We start from the raw sequence: 18,190 nt of genomic DNA on the forward strand, positions 1-18,190 counted from the left end.
CTTCATTAGAAAGTGACACCGTGTCTTGGCTTTGTCAGGATCTGGCCCCCTTGCAAACTTTCCCTCGCGTGTTCCGAGAGGTGCTCAGCTGCCGGGAACAAAGCCAGCCGAGGAACTCGCCGCCCGGTAACGTTGGGTGTTGTTGTTTGATTTCAAAACTGGTTGCTAATTGTAGCTCTGACATCATGAGTTACTTCACCGGGTCAAACACAACCAGGAGGGTTCGAGGCCTCCTCGGGCGCTCCGCGAGTTTCCGACCTGACTCCGTAGTGCGTCATCTTGTAACTTTCAACCAAGTTGAATCAGAAATCCGGTTTGATTACAACACTGGTTAGGAAAGCATTTCTGGATGATGTGCTTTTGCTCTGGCACATGAACGCGGAGTAATGATTAATCTCATTCTGTAAAAACCTGCTGAAGTAGCGAGGTGGCACACACTGGACCTGTCTGTGTCGAGCTGGGTACAAGGCTACCTCTGTGAGTCTGTGAAAAGGCAGTTGGAATGTGGAAGGGTGTGTTTGTTTGCCTTGAATACGCATGCATGTGTACACACACACACACACAGTGACAAAGGTAGGGAAAGCAGATTGATAAGGATCACACAGTAGAGCTTTGTTTAGTAGAATAGAACAGACACCTGGTGTGTGTGTTTCTTGTGACCAGAGAAAAAAGTCAAAAAGGCAGCTGATCCTGACTGAAGTGAACACATGCAGAGGAGAGCGCAGTGGATGTGTGGTGGCTGGAAGGTTTGCAGGGGTTTGTCCTCCCTTCATCTCCAGCATCCAGAGTCCAAGGTGATGCCATTAAAATCCCTTGTTTTCGTCTGACCAAAAGTCCTTAACCCAAAGTTGTTTAGTTCACTGAATTACAGGAAATAGAAGCAGCAAATCCTCGCTCGTTTGAGAAACTGGAACTAAGCACTGTTTATCTAAAGGGTTGATTTTATAACAAAATGGTTGCCAATTATTTTGGCCACTGTAGCTCAGGAGGTAGAGCGGGTCGTCTAGTAATCGGAAGGTCACTGGCTCGAAACCCGGCTCCCCCCAGCTGCATGTCAAAGTGTCCTTGAGCAAGATACTGAACCCCAGATCGCTCCTGATGAGCAGTTGGCACCTTGCATGGCAGCCTCTGCCATCAGTGTATGAATGTGTGTGTGAATGTGGCAAGTGTAAAGCGCTTTGAGCTGTCAGTAGACTGGAAGAGCACTACAAAAAATGCAAGTTCATTAATCGTTATTTTTCGGTTGATTCAATGATTGATTAGCTCTGGAATAGTTATTTCTTCATGACTTGCCTCCCATGCAGTGCAGTAGTTTGATATTTTGGGGAAATAAATCTAGAAACCTCAGTCTCTTGCTGACAAGTAGATGAGAGGATTGATACGACCGTCCTGTCTCTGCTGTCTGTCTGTAGATGGAGCCAGCAGTTAGTGGTTAGCTTAGCTTAGCCTAAAGACAGGAAACAGCCAGCCTCCTGTAAGGCTCGCCTCGTTTGGCAAATAAAGCGAGTCAAATTGCAGACTATATTTTTGATGTCGAGATTTTTTTGGCAGAGCCAGACTAGCTGTTTCCCCATTTTCACCCTTAATGCTAAGCTAAGCTAACTGGCTGCTAACTCCAGCTTCATACTGCTGTAGAGACGTGACAGTGGTCTTGTTATGTAACTTTTGTCAAGACGACAAATAATTATCATTATGAATAACATTATTATAATGTCATTTCTCCAAATTGCAAAGTATTATTTGATGTCCTGTATTACTGTTTATTGTATATGCAGTCCAGAAGATGGTGGCGGACCAAATCTTGTAGTGTCCTTGCCCAATCTTGATCCAGTTACCTGCCTGAAATCCAATGACTGGCATGACTCAGGTTAATTCACTACTCAGACAGTGTGGATAAGCAGTGGGTGATGAGATCATTTGCTTGTCTGCTCCATAGAGCGTCTTCAGTGCAGCGTTGTTGTTCTTGACGTTTCATGTTGCAGCGGTTACTGACAATATCTGATATGTTTCCGGAGTGTGTCCTGATAACATCCTCACGGACACTGTGACTCTCAGTCCCACGTTCCGACTATTGGTGCGTCGTCCTGAATTAAGGAGAGACAGCGCGGCTTTGTGTTGAAGGCTTACTCGGCCTCCTGCGGGACTTCTCCGTGGCCTGGCGTTGATCCAGTGTAGTAGCAGGTGGCTTGTGATTGGTCAGATTACGTGGAGGCTGTCATTCAAGAAGCAGTGTTTGTTCCAGAGCATCCCATAAGCAGAGCCACACTGCCAAACTTGCAATGCAATAAACAATTGAAGGTACAAAAATACTTTCGACATTATATAAATAGTAGGTGTCGGTGATAATTGCATTATTGGATTTGTAATTTCACATCTTGTAATGTGAGGACCTCAGTGTGGCTTGCGCATGCGTTTGTTTTTATCATAGCGAAGAAGTAACTCAAGCTAAGGATGGAAACATTCTGTAGTAAGGTTATGATTATAATAGGCCAGTAGCTCAGTATAAACTGGTTGCTAGGTCAGCAGAAAAAATGAGTTACGAGAGCCAGTTGTGTTGCTGCTGTCAGGCAATACAGAAGTATCAGCTGTCTTTTACACAGCACTCAACCATAAAAATCTGTTCTTGGAATCCTGAAGGTGACAGACATTAAGAAGAACTTTATAGAAGGAGACAGTTCGTAACCAGAACAAAGTCCTCCTGCTGGGCTTTTACCAGCTCATGTGTTGGTGAAATGTTGAGGTTTTCAAATATTTTGTGTTGTGTTGCGTTTGCTGTGTTGTTGTGGTGTTTCTGGGGCAGAAGTGGAGATTGTGTGTTGGTGTGATGTGTGCAGAGAAACGCTCTGAAGCTTTGTGCACACACACACACACACTGCTTTAAAGTTACTGAACAGGAAGGAAACGTGACTACAGGAAACAGTTTAACAATCACGCCCTCTGACCCCGTTTGTGTCTGTGTGTGTGTGTGTGTGTGTGTGTGTGTGTGCGCGCGTGCGTGCGTGCGCGTGTGCATGTGTGTACGTTGGTTTTCTACCTTGGGGCACATAATATACTGTACCAGGCACCTCCCACGCATAATGTCCTCCGGCTGCATCTCCCTGTATGTTGTCTCAAACACACACTCACAAACACACACACACACACACACACACACACACAAATTAGCATATCTGCCAGACGGGCACAGACGTAGAGCAGGTCAGGCAGCGCCAATCTCACGCTGGGCACAAGCCCGCGGTTGCCATGGAAACGAAGCCACGTGATCATGGAGATGGTCGCCGGGGAGACAGATGCTCCTGACCTTTTGAAGGGGGGGAGGGGCATGATAGAGAGTGCAGCGATAATTAGTCGAGAGGGGGGAAAGTTAGAGCGATATACTTTTCCGTGAAAGGCAGTGACATCGATGTGATTCATGTATTCTGTATTAGCTTAGAGGTTAGTGAAAGTTAGCTGGAACTGGTGCAGACTGGCAGCAGTAAAATCCAGCTGTAGTCCCTCTAAGGCATAGAAGCTAGAATAGAGAGTTAGCATCTGAATGTTCCTCTGCGCCAGTTAATTACAGGTGGCTCTCTTTCCCCCAGCGGCATGTGTGCTAATGCTGCGCGCCGAGGAGCTACATCAGTGTGTGTAACTGTGTCCTTACAGGGACATCAACTAAAGGAGATTTGAAAGTACAAAATGTGGAGAATGCATCCTTTGTGATCAAGTACCCACATATTCATTCTCCAAGCAAAACAGACCTACTGTCAGCACCCATCTGCCACATATGTCCCTTATTCCCACAACCCCATGGCAGCAAAACATGAAGAGGTGGAAAAACATTAAAGCTAATTAACATTTGATCAAATCAGCTTTTTAGCATCTTTCAGCTTAATGTTTTGCTTCTCTTTCTCACTGTTGCCATCATCATCTTAACGGTTGTTTCCACTGTGGAGCAGTAAGCAGCTCAAACAGCTGTGTAACTCCGTCAGGAGTTGGTGGAGAGAAAACCGGAGCTGAACGCGGAGGGAATCTCAGATGTGTGTGAATTGGGAAATGTTTGCTGGCATTGCCATTTTACTGATTGCTCACCTGCCCCCCAAGTGTTCAAAAGACAATTCCTGCTGCTGATCAGATACTGGGTAAATGTTGCACTTATATATTGACTCACATACTTACACACAGAAAGATTTAAATACGTTCAGTTGCTAGTTTACTGGGGCCAATTAACTGAAACTAATGTTGTCTAATACAACGGTCCTGCCATAATCCTGCCTTCATTAAGCTTCTGTCGTGGAGAAGCTTTGATGTAACTTTATAATCTCTTCAGAGGCTGCTGCCTGTGGTGCTATTGATCTGTACTGCATTGTACTGGGGTTTATGATATGTGGCCCCTGGCACAAACACAAACGTCCCTGAAAGGTTGCACAAATAACTGCTCCTTAATGTTGTTGTCAAAGGATCAGTGAGTGGGAATTGGAATTGGCAGATTATAGACTATAAAATGATTATTATGATGTTTTCAATAGTGTGTAATTGCCTGAAACGAAGAATTGCTGCGGTATTATGACCCTAAAAGGGAGCCATGTAGCACCGCCATGTTTCAGCAGGAGCCCTTTTGCATGTTTCTTGGTTTAAGCGTCCACACTTGGCTCTCCTTCAATATCGAGTGTTTATTATCAAGTTACTGGAGAAGAAAGGCGGTTCTGTGGATGAGGAGCTACATTACATGCGCCCACTCTCTGACCTCTGACCTTTCCGCCCCATGTTTAGGTCTTCACCACCTACTCTAACGAAGACTACGATCGCCGCAACGATGACGTTGACCCCATGGCCGCCTCGGCCGAGTACGAGCTGGAGAAGAGGGTGGAGAAGCTGGACCTATTTCCTGTCGAACTGGAGAAAGGTATACACACACACACACACACACACACACACACACACACACACACACACACACACACACCTTTACTATCATTGAGAGTCACTCAGTCAAGCCTCTTATGTAACTACACACACACACACACACTCTCACGTACGTGCAAGCAATATCTAGCTGAGTGCAGTTGGTAGGCCAACACTGTCTGCTAGCATCTCCATTATCCCCTTATGGGATTAAATGTAGCACAGATTAGCCTAATTAGCAGCTAGTAATTCGGGAGGTAATGGATTGGAACCAGCAACCATCCATGACGGCTGCTCCCAGCACAGCGTAAAACCTTCAGTATTGACATATAAGAATTGAATAAGGATAAATATGTGTCATTGATTTGATTTTCACCTCATACCTCAGATCAGCTGACGTAACTGTGAGGCTGTGGGAAAATACAAACCTTAAAATGAAAAAAGCGACTATTGATATATGTCTGTTATAAATGCCATCATATTCATAGAGATGCAGTTGAGTATTTCGATAATATTTACATCATGTCTCTGTCTGTGTGTGTGTTTCAGACAGTGATGGTCTGGGTATCAGTATCATAGGGATGGGCGCAGGAGCTGATATGGGTCTGGAGAAACTGGGAATCTTCGTCAAGACGGTGACCGAGGGTGGAGCTGCGCAGAGAGACGGCAGGTAACCCGTCCACCCGTCCTGTCGTCATTTAATCCGGTTGTAACAGACAGACCAGACACATTCTCTACTCCGTGCTGTCTTCAGCTGCTCCGACAACAAACTTGGGGGGGAAAAAAAGGGAAAGTAAAAGCCACGAGCCTCTGCTCCATGACAGCAATTGTAAATTTCCCAAATCCCCATGTGTATTAGATCCTCACATTTCATTTTGCATTATGAGCGCGGCTTTGCAACGAAAAGACCAACAAAGGCAGGGAATCACAGAGTCTGATGAGGTAAATCATAAGCTTGCAAGTAAGCAAGTAATTCCTGCCAGGTTTAATTGCTGTAGCTGACAGAAGCGCTGCGTTATTGTTCGTTTTCTTTCCAAAAGTCTCAGTCACGACCAATGTCAGATTGGTGTTTGGACACTGAGCAGCCCGTCCATCTCTGCTTTCACTGTCACTGTAATGTGTGCGTAGTTCCGCTCTGCCACAGCAGTGATAGCGGCGCTGCTTCAGGCTGCATCAGCTGGATTTGTCTATAAAAGTGTCGGCGAAAAGAAGATTGAAACAATGGCACAGTAAGGAAGAGACAAGTGAGATAAGTGTTGTGTCCTTTGTTTTCACACGTGCAGTATATATTGTCTGTGTGTGCAGGATCCAGGTAAACGATCTGATCGTGGAGGTTGATGGAACCAGCCTCGTCGGCGTCACTCAGAGTCTTGCTGCGTCTGTCCTTCGCAACACCAGCGGCACCGTCAGGTCTGACACACACACACACACTTGGTTTAAACTGATTTGGAGCTGTGCATATTAATTGCGTAGTTTTTCTTGTTTTGAATGTGTATTTTCAGGTTTGCAGTTTTTAGGGTGTGAATTTCTCACTGATTTATGCACGGTGCATTTAAGGGCTTCCAGTTGGCGCGTGTTTGCATCCTTCAGATCCACGATTGTGTGATTTTTTTTTTTTTTTCCAAATCGTCAGCTTGACCGATGGATTTCGTTCCAGGTTCGTGATTGGCCGCGAGAAGCCGGGGGAGCAGAGCGAAGTGGCTCAGCTGATCCAGCAGACTCTGGAACAGGAGAGATGGCAGAGAGAGATGATGGAGCAGAGATACAAGCAGTACATGGACGATGATGAGGAGGTAACGTGCAAGATACAGGACGCACTGCAGCGGCTTTGTCCTCTGGAACGTCTCAAAAACCAAAAAAAAAAAAAAGCGGAAACATTTGTGTTCTTGTGACGGAAAAGATATTCCTATTGTCAAATTTGAGCGAAAGCAGCAGGGCTGAAATTGAAGTGCAGCGATCTGATAAGTCAAACTAACCCCCTCCAGGTGCTCCAGTGTGCAAGCTGGCTTTCTGAAGCCGCATTTATTAACCGGGAACGTCCTCGGCTAATGTTGCTTTGTCAGCTTCTGAGCGTCGTTAGCTGCAGGAAATAAAGGGGGGAGGTTTGAGAGAGAGAGAGAGAGAGAGAGAGAGACTGAGCGAGATGAGCAGATAGAGGCAGGAGTGTGTGCAGTGTGTGGGTGCGTGTGTGCGTATGTTTGTGTGTGTGTGACAAAATGTCGGTCTGTGTGCCACCATGTGGCCTGCAGTTTCAGACTCAGTCCAGCTTCTCCACCCAGTGGTGACAGGCAGTAACACACAGTTCAGCACCACAGCAGCCGTTTAAATTGCCAGAGTGTTTCAAGACCCCGTGTCAATAAAAGCACGTCACAATAAAAGATTGAAGATATACTGAATGATTCCAGACGCACACTCTTTTCTATAATCCTGGGGTCAGTGGACTGAATGTAAACCCTTCCAGTAATTCCTGCATAGATGTCCAGTGTGACTAAAGTGATGGCCAACAGTCGTCATCACTCCTCATCAGCATGGCCGTGGTTTCACTGAGGATGTCAGGAGGATGTGTCCTTGGAAATTTGGACGTTTCGTTTTAGTAGACACAGAAAGGAGTTTATATTCTACATTCTACATATTTGTATATCTTCCTGACCAAATGTGACTTTGAATATGTGTTCAGTTATTATTAAAGTAAAATTTGGACTTGAATGACATACCTGACACCAGACTATAATGTTGCGATGTAAAAAAAATGTTACAAATAGAATTGAATAGCTCAGACGGTGTGTGTGATATTTCAGTGCTCTGAAGATACTGCAGAGTTTGGTTGGTGGCTTGTCAGATGTTTCATAATGGCGGCAGGATCCTGCCTGCAGGCTGGATGTAGCCTCATAACAAACACAGTCAGAGAGCTAGCTGGTAGCTAAAGACCCAGCATGGTCATTACATCTAAGAGTGGTATATGAAGTGCAACGCGATGTTCAAGTTGATGCTTTTTGTCAGCAATCACTTACTTTGCAATATGGAAGTGGAGCAGAAGACAAATGATAAGCGGGCGGGTATCGATTTCTGCGGATCCTTTTACTGGAAGACGGTTACAGGCAGGCTGCGTTCCATGTCAGAGGGGTGAATCTGAACTGCGAGACCGCCAGCAGGAGCTTAATGCGTCTCTTTCACTTAATTAGTAATTTCATACTTATGTGGTCTACTCCAGGCTAGTTCTGCCATCTTATAATGACACGGTCTGAGCTAAATTAAATGATACAGCAACTCATGGGAAGAGAAAGGAGTCCACTCTGAGCCTGAGCTTCGTTTGGGGGCTTCCGCTGTGATCTGCAAGATGTATTTTAAAGACACTTTTGTGGGAACATTTTGGGAAATGCAGTAAATGTTATCCAGTATACATGGAGATAACGCCAGAAGCGAGGCTAGCTGTTTTCAACTGTTGCCACAGGTTTAACAGAGGAGATATAATGTGATAATAAGTGTGCTGGTAGGTGGACTTACCTACCAGCACAGGCTAGCTGGTTCCAGTCTTTAGAATAGGCAAAGCTAGGCTAACCAGCTGCTGGTTAACTATACATATTTAACTGTACAAAGCGACTAGTAGTACGTATAAAATCTTGAATATTAACAAAGACGATGTTTTCCCGGCTGACATGAAAGATGATGAGGATACAGCAGCTGCGCATCAATTGAGCCCACGTTTATTTTTCACCCTCTCCCGTCTCTCTGTGTTCGCCTGCAGACAGGTGAATATGCGACAGACGAAGAGGAGGAGATGAGTCCAGTGTTTCCAAACTCCATCGAGGTTTTCGACCTGGCCGAGAACCAGGACATGTTGTCTCCCGTGGAGCTGGACCCTGAGAAGCTGGCCCACAAATTCAAGGAGGTACATTCGACTTTGTTAACAACCTGACTGTAATCCGTTTGTGTGTGTCTGTGTGTGTGTGCTTGCTTTTGTCATACTCTCTCCATGCGTATCTGCCATCAGCTCCAGATCAAACATGCGGTAACCCAGGCGGAGATCCAGCTGCTGAAGAGGAAGGTGAGGCCACTTAACTTTCACTCTCTTCGCAACACGCTGAAATTACAATACACTGCAATAAGCAGGTTGTGCTGCAGTGGAGATTGTACACAAGCATAACATCAGTTTCCTTTGCTGGCTGAACGATGACTTAACGCTGGCTCTACCTCCCACATACCACCTCCTCCTGCCACACTCCCACCCCTTACCTCCAGCTGGCTCACGCCGAGCAGGATAAGTTGCGTTGGCGGATGGAGCGTGCTCAGTTGGAGCAAAACATCCGGGACAGTAAAGAGAGGATGGAGAAACTGGAGGGCTATTGGATGGAGGCGCAGTCTCTGTGTAAGGTAATTTATTAAGAAACGTTAAATGCCAGGACGCAACTGTCAGTCAACAATCGGATGAAGTGTTTCCCTCATCATTTCACATCTCAGTCGACTAATGGGTTTATAATGACCCACATGGAGCTGTTTTCATTTCCTGACAGCGATTGTTTGTGTGTGTGTGTGCTGTTTTCAGGCGGTGGATGAACACCTGAAGGAAACCCAGTCTCAGTACCAAACCCTCGAGAGAAAATACAGCAAGGCCAAGAGACTGATTAAAGAGTACCAGCAGAAGTAAGTAATGAGCGTCACACTGAGGGCTTGAGAGAAGGACTAAAAGTCACAAATATTAATGTGTTTGTGTGCTCTGTAGAGAGATAGAGTACCTGAAGACGGAGACGGCTCAGCGTCGAGCGCAGGAAGAGAGTGAGGCAACACACAAGGAGGAGGCGGACAACCTTCAGGAAAAGGTAAGTGAAACACTCAGCTTCACCATACTGGCCTCAGGTGACGACTTCTGTGTCAGTGTGTCAGCTGTTGACATAAAAAAAAAGCTTCTGCCTTGTTTTCATTGTAATCTCTTCTCTTTTTTTGCATTTTCAAAAGTGAAGCACCATCCTGTCATTCTCATTAAGTTTAGACAAAACATTTTGTAAGGTTTGTTTGACCGAAATCACGATAACTCATGCTCTTAATTGTTTAAAAATGTAGGCGGGTCAAATAAAGATCCAGTGAAGGGTTTGTAATACTTATGGAGAAATAATTATTTTCTGTCACGAGTGTGATGAGGCAGAAGGAGAGGAGACGGAGCGATGAGTTGTCATTTTGCGCTCGACGCACTGCATGTGTTCATGCATGTGCGGATGTACGCGTCAGGGGATCCTTGAGCACCCTGGGGTCGCTACAGTGGAATACAAGTATCACACATGAACAGCAGCTTTCCTTCAAAATACTGCTGATCCTAATCTGATGCCTACAGTGCCTCACAGGAGCACGTAACGGCGTGCTTCAATTTAGGCATGTCAATTAACGTGTGCAGTGTGTGTGGGCCCTTATTGATTCTGTTATTATCAGACATTGGGTAACACAGATAAATTAATTGGAATCTGCGTTAAACTGGTTTGAATCCTACTTTTCAACAGAACCTTTCAGTAATCAGTGATCCTCCCTCTTCAGTGGTCCCACTGACCCGTGGTGTTCCTCAAGGTTCCATGCTTGGTCCCTTTTGGGTTCTCTTATTATCACACATTGCAATGATGTTCACACAGTGCATATCCACGGGAGTGTTGGAGACTGGCCTGTTGAGAAAAAGGCTGAAGTCTAGTAGAATTTCTCTCTATGCAAATTCCTTCATGAGGACAGTGTGTTCCTGCCAGCCCTCCCCCAGTTTCTGCATCCAAAACACTGTGTAACTCGGGCAACGACATAATGCGTCATCGTGCTTTCAACGAGTCCGACCAAAATGCTGCCTGAAGCACCGTGATTTGAATTACAATGCAGGTGGAGGCGTGGCTGTGATGATCAGCACAGTGCGATAGAGATTGTTGGTGTCATGTTATAGTGGTGTTCCCTGAAACTAACCTGATGCACCAGGTGGTTTGTTAGCTGCCCTCGCAAACCCAGGAGGTCTGCTCTGCAGCACCTCCAGACCTGAAGTTTGATTCATCATATAATTGTATCTTGGCAGTCATTTTGTGCTGCTCTGTCTTCATAGTTCATTCAGTATATTACTCTACTCTGTAATAAAAGGAATGAATGTGATTGGCCATGGCCGAGGCCAGGTCAAACCCTAGATCCAAGTGCACCCAAGCTGCACCAGGAGAGCCTGGCCCAGAAGTGTGCCTGTCACTCCCTTGATGCACTGGGAACAACAGAAACAGAGCTCTTGAGTGTGAAACCTTGCTTTTGAACTTGGTATTGTAGAAATGTATTTAAGTATCCTTCCCTATGTTGTTGTTTCCACAGATTACAGACCTGGAGACCAAAGTGGACGCCCTGAAGACCCCCAAACCCTCCTAGACTGCTGCTACTTCCTACCTCCTGTCTGTGACTGGAAGAGGAGGAGCTCTGCCTTCATCCCGACCTGGGCTGTATTTTATTCCAATCAACCATTTACTGCACGGACAGGTAGTAAAAAAAAAAGAAAATAACAGGGAAGACAATTATAAAAACTGAGGACGAGGAAGGGGACATACAAAGAGGAAAGAAGCAACCTCTCATCTGACATTTGCCAACAGCTTAGAGCTCTGTCAGTCAACATCCAATCCCGGAATGCACCTTCTGTAATACCCAGAATCCTCCTTGTGTGTCTTCCTGGCAATCAAGCTTGGCAATCAACACGGAAACCACATTCAACCACCCGTACTTTATTCGTGGATGATCTTTATTGGCTTCTTCCTCTCTTCAACAACAGTATCTTACCGGGATCCTACTATTGATTCAGATTTATTTTGAAAAAAAAAGGCGCTTTTATTAAACAGGCTCGTCACAAAGTGCTTTATAGGGTGACAGAGGACATACTTGCAGAGTAAAAACAGGAAAAACGGGAGGAGGATGAAGCTCATTTGATTGTCGTGATACTACTTTTGAAAAAGGTGGTAGATGAACCATTCCTTTCTTTTTTTTTTATTTGTCTGGGACTGGACTGGATTCTTCCTTTTTTTTTTTATTTTTTTTTTTTATGTCATGTAGAAATTGACCGTCGAGTCAAGAACCGCGAGGAGAAGCGGCCACGCACACACTTTTCACCTCAAGACTCGACACGAATTCCGAAAGGGGGGAAGCCTCAGTGGTAACGCGCCACAAACAAAGAAGAAACTTTGAAAAGGAAATAGCCACCTGCTGATAGTCAAGTAATAAAAACTATAAAAACACGATGGCCGACAAATTTCTGATCAGCGACAAAAAACAGTGGAAAAAAAAAAACAGAACTCCCCCAGCCTTTGGTTTCTCTTTTCTAGCCTCTCTGCAAGTGATGGAAGGAAATCAGGCAGAAGTGTGGTCTGAACTGTGGTGGCATACTGTTTGTATATACTCTATACATGTATTTAAAAGTGTTTAAATGGCTTTAGAAATTAAGTGGGTCCGATATCCGAGAGTAAGGCCGTGCAATGAGTCAATAAGGACGTCTTGCTGCCGAGGGTGAAATAGATCAGTAGTCCAGAATCAGTCTGGTTCATCTCTTTTTCTATCAACATCAATGGCAAACAGGGTGTGAATAGTCTTAATATGTGCGTATAGAGCTTCTTATGGTGTATATTTGTTGGTGTTTACTAAAGTATCCGTGGGTTTACATGCACACAAAACGATCCTGCGGTTCAGGGATGGTCGTGTGTTCTCGAGTCGGAGGGAGGTTTTTTTCAGAAATCCCTTCTCGTCCGGGTTCACAAAACCTGGAACGTGCTCCTTCGTATACGGCCAAATCCAGTATTCACAATCAGCTGATATGTGCGAGGAGATATCTCGGGCTGCACTTTGTAGAGACGGTTGTTCAAACATTTCTCGAAGGCAGAACTGTTCCAGAAATAATCGCGTTAGTTTAGGTTAGCATGAGTGGGTGCAGCCAGAGTGCCAAAAACACGCTGTCCGGTGGCAGATTATTTATACTGCGGAGACTAGAAAATAGATGTGTTTTTATTTTATTTTTCATTTTTTACATGAACACTTGACTCAAACAAGTGTGTTTTTTATTGAGTTTTATCAGGAATTACAACCATGAAGAACATCTCTCAGTCAGCACTTTACGGTTATAGAATAAACAGTCAGTGTTCTCTGTTGGATGAACTGTTTAATGGTAACAGTGTTTCCAAATGATCTGACATGCAACCCGGCTGCTACGGAAGCCAAGAAATGCCATAATGACTTCTTTTTTTTTTTCTTTTTTTTTTTCTTTTAAATAATCAACTGAAAACCTAATTGGAAAGTTGAACTACCATTAGATAGTGTCCAAAGTTTTCAGTCAGTTATCTGAACACGTGACTGGCTAGAGGCAACCTGATGGATTCCTTCACCCTGCGGCAGGCCGATTCAGATAATCTCATTTAATTGCAGTCCAATTCCGGCCAGGCCAAAGAAAGGCCTGGCTTTAATTGGACTGCAGTGGATATTAGTAGAGATTTGCAAGAAAAGGATGCTCATGTTTTCCTTCTGAATTTGTGAACACGTTGAGTTTTTGAAATGTTATTGAAAGTAATCATTAGGTTGCTGTTACAGCAAAATGATTTGGACCTTTCTTTGCTTCCATATAGGCCGGCCTGTATAGACTAGTTAGCGTTTCTGATTTGGTCAAGCTATTCATAAATGCTATTTAAGCAAACAGATATCACAATCACGAATGAAAGCGTGAGTAAATCCTTGCGAGTTCTATCTGTATTGCTATCTTCATCAGTACATGTTGTCTCCAAAGCAGCTAATGAAGCCTTGCAAACCCACAGGACAGTCTTGCCCCTGAGAAATGTTTGTGCAGCGAGACCTTCACATTGAAATGAGCGACAGTGTTATTCAGAAAACGGTGTGCATGTAAACACACACCACGCCTTTCGCATTGGGGGTAGAGTAGAAGGTCCCAGTGCCAGTATTATGAGTTTAGAAAATTAATTTATAAGTTAGTGATACAATGCCGGACATAGTCCAAACATGGTTTGAATATGAAAGTGTTGATGTGGCCATCGCAGGACAGATTATTTCATAGGAACTCAGTTGGCCCGGGATGTGCAGCAGGGTTCATCTGTGTTTTTTTTTCAAACAGGGTCGGTTTCGTTGGTCAGATAAATCGGATGAGTCACAAGCAGTTTTAAAAACACTCAGCAGAAAGAAAGCAACCAAAGGAATGGTGTTGCTTGTCAGATGGGTCAAATGTTAAGAGATATATTCTACTAGAGATGAGAACAGGAAGCGTTTCTATGAATTGTCCCTGAAGAGTTAAATCGGCTAATGCAGAATTGTATTGATTTGCCCCTTGGAAATAACAAATGCCCTTTTAAGGGAGTGGACGAATTGGCCTATTTGATCCTTAACCCTGTGACACTGTGGGTACAGCACAGTCTCTGTTCATACAGTGAGAGTGTATGTTTGCAGTATTTGGTTTGACTACTGTCCAGGTGAGGGCTGTTCGATGTTCCAGGTATGAGGGCAAAATGGTGCTCAATAGATCAGTGTTCATACACAAGTAACTCATACACAGTATCGAACGAGCTAATTGTGTTTTTTGCTGCTCTAATGTGATCATTCACCGTGGTGATTACTAAGCGTTGGTGTTTTGTTAAGATCATACAGCTTGCTGGCAAGCTCTGGTGAGATTACATGAGTTGAAAAACACTGAATCAGAAAACAATTTGATCAGGTCATCATTGATTTTTTTTTTTTTAGTTTTGATTTGAACTGTTTGTCCTCTGTTGTAACTGCAGGTTTCAGATGATGAGCCCCGAAATTTCACCGAAACAAAAATAAGTTATGAAATGCTTTTAACTATGGATGATTATTGTATGGATTGGCTCAAATTCTTTGCAAGAATTCCCGTTTGTTCCCAGAGGATGAATCCTAACTAGTTTAAAGATGCCCTGACTTTGTAAATGCGGCCCTACCATGAGGGTTAACATCTGTGACGTTTAGAGAAATGTCTGAATAACGAGATTTGTTACAGTCATGTTTTCTCTCAGGAGGAACCGTCCCCGGTCAGCCTCATCCAAACTTTGTATTTATTGTTAATTAGCAAATGCTACGATGCTCACATGCGGAACTACAATAGTGAACACGGTATTTATAGCTGCTAACAGTCAGTATGTCATTTTTAGCATGTTAGCTTGTTAGCATCCAACTCAAAGAACTGCCCTGTGTACAGCCGCCATAGGTAACATAGACCCTTAGTCATGCTAATATTATGGAATATTAAAACATTTTTTTGTGCATGTCACCTTACAAACAATCATTCTCACCAATCACAAAAGTGTCAATCGTGAAAATTAACATCTGATTGCTAACTGTTGTTCATAGAAGCATGTCACTGTGACACCAGCCCGAAAAAGAGCAGCGGAGACCGGCGTCTTCTGGCTCAGTGTTGGACAGACATGCCTTTTTAAAATACACTGTTTGCTCCCATCGTGATGGGCGCTGAGCGGTCTGTCCCTGTGTGCTTCATACCCGATCCAATGGAAAGTCCCCCTGACTGGTTAATGTGCGTCTGAGCTGTGACCTCGACCTCTGACCGACAGGAAATCATTTGTTTTGGATTCACAGCGACTCGGTGGGGAGGGAAATTTGGGACACTGTTCAACTCGAGAACAGTCTGGGGGGATAATTTAGCAGAAACAAGATCATGAGAATTTTAACCAACTGACGATTTTTATTTTTTTTTTTAATGTTTTTTTCTGCCTTGACTCTCTATCTTCGCCCTGGATATATGGTGAATTATGTCATGCTTTTACTAGCAACCGAGCATCTGCAACAGCTGTTTGAATCTGCTGAATACCTTGATGATGTTATGTTGGAACTGGACAAAGGGGGGGTGGCGGGGGGGGGGGACACCAAACTCACAGTGTAAAGTTGATGTATTCATGTAAGATCATTTTTAAAACACACCAAGTATTTGTTGAGAACCTGCAGTATATTTACATTGTCGTCCTTCTGGACAGGAACAAGGGTCTTTAAAATCTTTTAAAGGAATGAAAATCAGCCATAACGGACTCACTTGAGTATTTTTATTTCTTAGGTATTTTTCTTACAGTTTCATCTGCGTACAGTTTCATCCGTCGGGAAAAACTAATGTGAGCTTGTACAAAATGCTGTTTTATCACCAAAATCAAGTCCTGGTCACTTAGCGTTTAAAAATCTAAACACAGTAGGTGATCACTTTTTGCCTTGTTATGACTTTGTTGGTATTAGTTGATATGCTGCTTTTGCCTTTATAAAGCCTTCGGATGTGTGCTAGCTGTAGCCGACGATCACAGTTGTTGCCCCCGTCATGTCTGTTCATCACATTAAAAAGTGCAAAATAAGTGTGTTACCGGTGTTTAAAGAGTGCTTGCCAGTGAGTCGCAGTGCAGAAAAAAAAACTTCCACGTTGAATGACTGACAGATTGTAGCACGACAGCATTTAACTTTTGTTACAGATTGTAGACAGATAGATGCCTTCCTCCACTTGTGCAGTGTTTTATTGTCGTCACTCACTCGCATTTTAAATAGCAACCAAAATTGGCTCTCTCCCCCGCTTCACATTGTGAGAGCTGACCTTCAGAACCATTGAAACCATTTTACCACAGCTCTGCTGGAGCAGGTGAGAGGGTTTAGTGCCTTGCTTAAGAGTTTAGAGAGTGCGCGGAGGGTTTGAAACTGCCAAAATCAAATAAATGATGGCTAAAAAAAAACCCCCAAAGAATATGCCATTAAATGCGCCAAAAACAAAACTGAGAATCAAAGTGCACACTCGCTAATTTATAAAATATTTGATGTTTCTATTTTCCTACCTTTTGGTTACAGAAAACAGAAATATCAATTTATGTCACAATTTATAACTTAATTAATATCTGCATTTGTTTTTCAATTCAGTTTCGGTGCATTTCATGGCCATTTATATTTATTTATTTTGGCAGTTTCAGTCCTCTGTAGAGAGTGGTTTAAAAGCAAAAGCTCAAGGCATTCAACATGTTTGTTAGACCTTAAGAACACACACACACACACACACACACACACACACATACAATATGTTTCGGTGGATAACTTTAAATGTAGATAGAAAAACTCCACCACCCACACCAAACTTGTTATATTTGGATAATTTTGAAGCACTCAGACTGAAACGATTGTGTGTCTGAGGCTGATCCAGACCCCTGGCAGTGTGTGTGTACAAACGTACGTGCGTTTAGGTGTTTGGGCCCCGTTCTAATTGCATGCATGTGTAGTTTGACCTTGACTTTTGGCCTTGTTGATGCGATGACCAGTTTCAATGCTCAGGGTAGAAAACTAACTGGACAACTGGCAAACTCTGTCCCGTAAGCACTGGTAACCAGTCTTTAAACACTCAGCACCCACAGCAGACAGGAGGAGTCTGTTGATCCGAGTATTAGCTTGTGTTCACGCAACAACTTTTAAGAACCTTTTGAGGGAAAGGAGTTGTCCATCTGTTTTGTTCCATTATATTCCAAATTTCCATGGCTGTTTGAAGCAATTTCAATCCTGTTTTGTAATATGAACCCTTGGCTTGACTTCTTAAAACACACTGCTGAAATTCAAAAGAGTCGTCATGTGACATGCTGGCTGAATGGCCATGGATGGAGCGGTGCCAAACAGCGTGAGCAGGACAATCTGACAGTGTATAAGCTGACCTTCGAGTGTTGTCTCGGGTCTGAAACGGATTTCCTTCTCTGCCTGGTTCTGTTCTTTAGTTGATGCCACCGATGTTTGTCCAAATCAATACCTGTCTGTCTGCATTAATAAATAAACATAAAAATATGTTGAACAAGAAACACGCAGAGGACCTTGATTCAACTCTGCAAATCACTGCTCTATTCCTTTGGATGTATGTGTGTGTGTGCTGGCCGTACCTATTTTTAGAGAGTACTGGAGGAGGAAGAGGTGCAATCCAGTGATCTCAACCTGCTGTCTTCAAGAAATATGTCTGTATCCAGGATCTACTGCATCTAGTGGTGGAAGATGTATATAGATCTTGTACTGAGAAAAAGACACTATGCAAACATTCATGTGAAAATACTCCTGTTTCAAGAAAACGTCCTGCAGTCGGAGTCCTACATAAGAAAAAAACAGAAACTAGATTAACAGACTAAGACTACCACAACCCCAACATAGACACCTTGGATATATCTGAGGGGTTGTGGGATGATTAGTGGGACAGTTAGTAAGATCTGCTATATCATTTTTTTCCTCCCATTATTTTAGACATTTACTTTTGTTTGGGAGGGGGTCAAACCCTCGGTCAATATGATCCTTTTGGGCCTCAATCTCAAAT

The 18,190-nt window shown here is 43.7% G+C and overlaps 1 protein-coding gene across 2 annotated transcripts in view; it reads left to right on the forward strand.

The window, feature by feature from the left end:
- Positions 1-17,370, forward strand: part of LOC119014221 (neurabin-2-like) — a 30,547-nt gene extending 13,177 nt beyond the window's left edge. For both annotated transcript variants that reach the window (XM_037089204.1, XM_037089203.1), the window contains exons 6-15: positions 4,753-4,885; positions 5,434-5,554; positions 6,190-6,294; positions 6,542-6,677; positions 8,630-8,773; positions 8,876-8,929; positions 9,124-9,255; positions 9,428-9,525; positions 9,605-9,701; positions 11,197-17,370. In XM_037089204.1, the coding sequence (XP_036945099.1) occupies positions 4,753-4,885; positions 5,434-5,554; positions 6,190-6,294; positions 6,542-6,677; positions 8,630-8,773; positions 8,876-8,929; positions 9,124-9,255; positions 9,428-9,525; positions 9,605-9,701; positions 11,197-11,250 (1,074 nt within the window). In that variant the 3' untranslated portion in view covers positions 11,251-17,370. The remainder of the gene's footprint in view (positions 1-4,752; positions 4,886-5,433; positions 5,555-6,189; positions 6,295-6,541; positions 6,678-8,629; positions 8,774-8,875; positions 8,930-9,123; positions 9,256-9,427; positions 9,526-9,604; positions 9,702-11,196) is intronic.
- Positions 17,371-18,190: the final 820 nt, after the last annotated feature.

This window comes from Acanthopagrus latus, chromosome 23, assembly GCF_904848185.1.
Source record: "Acanthopagrus latus isolate v.2019 chromosome 23, fAcaLat1.1, whole genome shotgun sequence".
NCBI classification, from domain to species: domain Eukaryota; kingdom Metazoa; phylum Chordata; class Actinopteri; order Spariformes; family Sparidae; genus Acanthopagrus; species Acanthopagrus latus.